Here is a 6,119-nt window from a genome sequence, read left to right as displayed (position 1 = left end):
TGGTTTGATTAGTAAATTTACTTTAGTTATGCAATTTATAACGCAAGCATCACCACAAACAAATCTCGCAACAAAACCCCCTGAGGAGGCTCCAAAACAACAAAGCAGGGACACCCCACCCCCCCCACCCCCCCCCCAAGCCCCTGCACCCCCATCCCAACACGGCTTCCAAAGAACTTTTAAAATTAACTTTAAAATTGTAAAACCTGAGCTTCTTAGCGCGGCGTGGGCTCGCTCCTACCGTCACCTCACGTCTCACATGCGAGTGGATCCACGAAGGTCCTCGTCCAAATAAACCAGGGTCCTGAGGGTTCTGCACCTCCTCAATCGCACCAGGGGGAAATCCAGGTGTGCTTTGTCATTTGATCCACAAAAGATTTCAGTCCAAAAATCCTCCTGTGAGAAGAACCCTCAGAACCATAAGGAGACACCACAAAGACGCTGCTCCCCCAGCACCTTCAGCTCCACTGCAGCCAAGCAGCATCACCTCGCCTAATTAACTACCAGCGTTGGGCAATCAACACTCATTTAACCCCAGGGCACTTTTTTTTCCTTAGTTTTCTTTTCTTTTTCGTCTAATTTAGCTCAGCTGTTTTCCAGGGCACCTGGAACGCAGCAGGGCAACCCGTTTGCAGCACCGCCCGGCGCTTTTTATTGGGAATTGTGCAGAGCTGCAAAACTTTTTATCACTTTTAACGCGTGCAAAATTAAGCCACCGCTTTTTACTTTCTAATGCATGTAAAAAAAATAATGAAATTGTGCGTCGCCCTGCGCTTATGGGGTAATGAACGCAAGTAGCAAAAAAGGCGGGAGCGGGAATTGCGCGGCTCCGAACTCTCCGGATCTTTGAATCCCCAACGGCAACTCCGCGCGCGCGGCGCGAGCCCTCCCGACCGCGAGGGGGCGCTGTGGGGAGGGACGGGCGCTCTGCCCGGGCGGGGGAGGGGAGGGGGAGGACAGGAAGTGGTGCCGGAAATGATGGCCGGTGGTATGGCGGCTCGGCCGCAGCGGTGAGTCCGCTCGGGCGGGTCTCGTTGTAACGGTACCGGCTGCTTATGGCCCCGGTGTCCCGCGGCAGCGTGAGGTTTGGGGGCTGTAGAGGCGCCCTGCTGCGGTCGGGCTGGCCCCGGTGCGGGACCGTGGTTGGTTGGACCTTGACGAGCGTCAGTGCCCAGTGAGGGGCCTGGTCGGTTGGGCCCCGGTGAAGGGGCCCGGTTTGTTGGGCCCTGACGAGCCCCAGCGCCTGCTGAGGAGCCCGGTGTGTTGCGCTCTGGTGCCCCTGGTCGGTTGAGCCCTGACAAGCCTCGGTGTCCGGTGAGGAGGAGCTTGTTCGGTTGAGCCTTGACACCCTTCCCCAGGGTAGCCCCCTGCCCAGCCCCGCCATGCCCGCCCAGGGGCCCTCAGGGCTCCGCCGGGCTCTGCTGGCGCTGGTGGCCGCGCTGGCCTGGCTGCTGGCCCTGCAGCTGCTGCTTGATCTGCGGGCGCTGGGGCTGCTCTTTGGGACGCTGGCGGTGCTGGGGGGCTGGCTGGGCCCCCGGGCTCTCAGCCCCCACGGCCGGCGGCTGAGGCTGGAGCATTTTGTCAGCTCCCTGCACCCCCCGCCTCCCTGCCCAGGGGCTGAGGGGCGGCTGGAGAGGGAGATCACCAGCACTGTCCGCAAAGTGGTGCGGGACTTCGTCGCCTCTTGGTACCGCACGGTCAGCAGCGAGCCGGCGTTCGAGGCCGAGGTGGAGAAGGCGATGATGGGCCTGGCCACCGAGCTGAGGCGGCGTATGGGGCAGGTGGACCGCCAAGCTCTGGCCCGTCGCCTCCTCCTCCTCTGCGGCCATCATTTGCAGAGCTACCTGCAGGCCCGTGAGGCCCTGGGGACCGACCCGAACGGCAGCCAGACTCTGTGGCAGGAGTACAGCCGGCTGACGGGGCCGCACCCTGCGCTGCACAGCCCCACAGCAGAGGTGAGCTATGCCCGGGCCGCTGTGGAGGAGCTGCTGCAGGCGCTGGTGCCCTGGCCCCACCTGGAGACGCGGACGGGCCGTTTCGTGGTGGTAGAGCTGGTCACCTGCAACGTGTTGCTGCCAGCCATCAGGAAGATGGCCGATCCTGACTGGATCAATCTCTTGCTCATTGGGGCTTTCTCCAAAAAGCCCTGGGAGGAGGAGCCACCCTCTGTGAGCCCAGTGCCTGATTTCTTGCCCTTGGTGCAAACAGATGCCAGCCCTGCTGGGCTGCCCCTCTCCCCGAGGGCTGCGGACGTGTCTGGGCGAGAGGCAGCATCTTCTGGTGAGGGAGGAAAGGAGCTAGCAAGCGGACCATGCCGCATAGAGGAGCCCGTTATCCACCCACAAGCCCTGGGCTCCCTATTCCCCTGTGAAGGTTTGGAGCTGGAGTCCCCCATGCCTGATGTGGGCCAGGACACGGATCTGCTGGCACCATCGCCTGCAGGGGAGTTCCTTGATGAACCCCTCCAGGACACCTCTGCTGCGCTGGAGAGACCAGCTGCCTCGGAGGACGGTGCAGGAGACCTGGAGGAGGACACTGCCGCCAGCTCGGACACTGGCCTGCTTCCCACATCGGTGCTGAGCTCCTGCCCTGACATCCAGATCGACCCAGCAGTGGAGAAGGAAGAGGAAAGCCCGACTCTCCCCAAAAAATCCTCTTCGCAGAGGCCCTCCAGTTTGGGGAAAGATCTGGGGACAGCAGAGGGTCCCCCACAAAGCCCCCCAGACCAGGGGCAGACTCTGCTCTCATCTTCCCCGACGGCTTCCATCAGTACCTTCAGCTTTGAGCCCCTCAGCAGCCCTGACGGGCCAGTCGTCATCCAGAACCTGCGGATAACTGGGACCATCACTGCTCGAGAGCACAGCGGGACCGGCTTCCACCCCTACACTCTATACACCGTCAAGGTAAAGGCTTCCCCGGCACTCATCCCTTTTCTAAGATCCTGCCAGGGGAGCACGCGTGGTGTTTGGAAATGAGAATTTGTGCTGTGTGTGGTTGGACAACAAATTTTGCCTGGTGGTAGGAGAACATCGGGCACACTGGCTTTTCCAGTGGCTGTTTGGGTGCAGGATGGGGTTCCCACTCTTGACCAAGCATCTTGTGGGGCTGTTTTGAGGCTTTTGTATCCTGTTTTCACCATTCCCTTCATTGTGAGGGGTTCACGTGCTGTGTAGCTGCTGTTCTTGAGGGAAAGGACAATCTGAGGAATGTCTGGAGGCGCTGGGGGTTGTTTTGAGGTCTGGAAGGATTATCAACTATTGTTTTTGTCCCCAGTACGAGACGGCCCTGGAGAGTGAGAGCGCGGGCAGCCTTCAGCAAATGGCTTACCACACTGTGAACCGCCGCTACCGGGAGTTCCTCAACCTCCAGACCAGGCTGGAGGAGAAACCGGAGCTCCGCAAGTTCCTGAAAAGTCAGTGTCTGCGTTAGTTTTCTGAGAAAACGCTTCTCCCCCTTACCCTGGTCTCCGTTCCTCTGCTCTGGATGCTGGGCTTTTTGTGACGCCCATGTCCTTGTTCTGTGCAGAGCTGCCTAGAGGAGAAGTTGTTTTATTTTGGCAGCGGATTCCAGTGTTTCAAAACATACTTGTTCTTTTTCAGATCACAAAGCTTGATTTTTGTAGTTTTGCACCTTAACAGTGAAAAGAAACACTGGTATCTGCAAGCATCTTGCTTGCATGCAAAAAAGTAGAGTAATATGTCTTGTACTTAAGCTTTTTTAATGAAGAAAACACTATTTATTTTAATGCTACTTATGTGTAAAACTTCATTGAATTTATCATGTTCGTCCATAATTCTTTGGTTGTGAGAATTTGTGGGCTCTTGGAGTGGTTTAGAGCTCCTGTGCAAAACTGGTATTCTTGCTTCTTTAACATTAAATGCAGGGATGATAGGAAATCCAGCTGACCGCAAGTTCTGTGTGGATTTAAGGTCCAATTCGGCCACCCTGGTTTGAGGGGTGTTATCGTCTTGGGCTGATGCTGGGCAGTGTGTATGGAGATGCATGAAAGCATGAAGATTTTAATACAACTGTTGCGATTTTCTCAAGCTTGCTAAACGTTTCCTTTGTAGATATCAAAGGCCCAAAGAAACTGTTCCCTGACCTCCCGTTTGGAAACATGGACAGCGATAAAGTGGAAGCCAGAAAAAGTCTGCTGGAATCTTTCTTGAAGGTGAGATACTCGCATGGATGTCCCTGTGAGATAGAAAACAGCACTCAGGGCAGCTCTGTACCCACGGTGGAACACATCACATCTGTTCCACCTGCACTTTGCATCATGGAGTTGGGAATTTCACTCAAAAAAAGACCTAAAGCTCCATCTTCCCTTGTAGCAATTGTGTGCGGTCCCCGAGATTGCAAACAGTGAGGAGATGCAGGAGTTCCTCGCCCTGAACACTGACGCCAGGATCGCGTTCGTCAAGAAGCCCTTCATTGTGTCCAGGATAGACAAGGTAGACAAGTGGGAATCTATTTATCTGAACCAGTGACAACTGCACCTAAACGTGTCGTAGCAGCCAAAAAACTCATTCGCTCTCTGCGTAGCTGGGCTCACCTTGCCCAAAAAGCCATTCATTAAGCGAGGACGAGTCAGAACCTGTCTCAAAGAACTTGGGGTTTTTAATAGAAGACAGAGCACAAATGTGAAAGCTCTTAATGCATTTTCAAGGAATATATTCAATAACTGACAGCACTTTTGGCTTTTGCAGATCGTTGTCAATGCTATCGTGGACACCCTGAAGACGGCATTTCCCAGATCAGAGCCCCAGAGCCCCACGGAGGATCTCAGCGAGTCTGAAGTGGATGGGAAACCTCAGACAGATGGGAAGAGGTCCAACAAGTAAGGGCTCTTTAAGCTTCCCCTGTGCTTTATGCAGAACGCAGATTTCATACAGAAACAAACTCCCTTGTGGGAAAATACTGACTTGGTTCTTTACCTGTTGTGGATAATACGGGCTATCATATTGTAGCTGAATTGCTTTTCACACGCTGAGTGCAGGTATTTGAGTTCTCTTTGGATCAAGGATTTTCCAGGAGTGCTCAGGTTTTCACTGAAGATGCATTTCCTCCTCAGGTGGTGGCATTTGCCAGCAAAGATATTGATGCTCCTGGAGAACCGCTTTTTACCCTTAAACATGTGCACAGCCTATATGTGTAGTGAGTCACTGCAAAATACAGCTGTAAGTTGTCTACCTGAAGGTTTCACACAGTGGCATGGCACCTTGCCCAGCAAATATTTATTTAGGAGCAGTGTTCAAGGTTGTAAGTTGCTCACTAAGTGTTTATTTGGTGTTGCTGGCAGTCATGAGCCCCGTTGTGCTCATCAGTGAGTCTTCCCGTACAGAAGAAGGGAAGGTTTCTGCGCAAGTATGGCCTTTTTTTCCTGGAAAAGAGAAGTTTTGTTAGAAAAAGCTGCTTTGGACAAAAAGGCAAACCAAAAAAGTACAAGTTTTGAAGCATCTTGGCTGAAAAGTACATTCCTTAATGATAAACAGGCTATTTTACAGTTTATCCCCCAATCTCAAATGCCCTTTCCTATCCTGCCTTCTGTGTGTGTGTGTTTATAATCGGATTTCACAATCCTGCTGAATATGTTCCATCTCGGAAGCTTTTCTGAACACTCTCCTGTGTACGCTGCAATGCTCACACCTTTCTGAACAGAAATACATGTGAGCTTTTATCTAACGTACCTGTCGAGCAAGGTGTACATGTACGATGGGTGTTGGAAAGCCTTGGCTAGGCCCACATGGAGTTGGGGAAAAACGCTTTAATGCTTTTGTTGCATGGTTTCACTGCCACTGCTCAGTTATCTCTTGGGACAGATGCTTTATTGAACCACTTTAGGTTTAATCAGATGACTTAGCTTGGGTGTGATGCTGGACAAAGGTCCAGGTTCTTGGCTGAGGCTGACAAACTCATCGCTTACAGCTCACAGAGAAAACCCTGACTGTGATGTGTCTCTGCTCTTCAGGTCCAGGCTGAGGTTCTCATCCAGCAAAATCGCTCCAGTGCTGAGTGTGAGCGAAGCGCATGACAAGATCGTCTACTCCATCAGAGAGAGCAGCGCCGTAAGTTCAGATCCATCACAATCTTTTCACAATCCTCGTCATTGCCCTGTTTGT

At 53.3% G+C, this 6,119-nt stretch overlaps 1 protein-coding gene across 28 annotated transcripts in view; it reads left to right on the top strand.

The window, feature by feature from the left end:
- The first annotated feature begins 955 nt into the window (after positions 1-955).
- SNX19 (sorting nexin 19) overlaps positions 956-6,119 on the top strand; it is a 112,670-nt gene continuing 107,506 nt past the window's right edge. For all 28 annotated transcript variants that reach the window (XM_065040455.1, XM_065040464.1, XM_065040462.1 and 25 more), the window contains exons 1-6: positions 956-2,903; positions 3,274-3,412; positions 4,071-4,171; positions 4,332-4,451; positions 4,707-4,837; positions 5,969-6,065. In XM_065040455.1, coding sequence (XP_064896527.1) covers positions 1,383-2,903; positions 3,274-3,412; positions 4,071-4,171; positions 4,332-4,451; positions 4,707-4,837; positions 5,969-6,065 — 2,109 coding nt within the window. In that variant the 5' untranslated portion in view covers positions 956-1,382. The remainder of the gene's footprint in view (positions 2,904-3,273; positions 3,413-4,070; positions 4,172-4,331; positions 4,452-4,706; positions 4,838-5,968; positions 6,066-6,119) is intronic.

Source organism: Columba livia, chromosome 24 (genome assembly GCF_036013475.1).
Source record: "Columba livia isolate bColLiv1 breed racing homer chromosome 24, bColLiv1.pat.W.v2, whole genome shotgun sequence".
Lineage (NCBI taxonomy): Eukaryota > Metazoa > Chordata > Aves > Columbiformes > Columbidae > Columba > Columba livia.
This window is presented reverse-complemented; position numbering and strand designations above follow the sequence as displayed.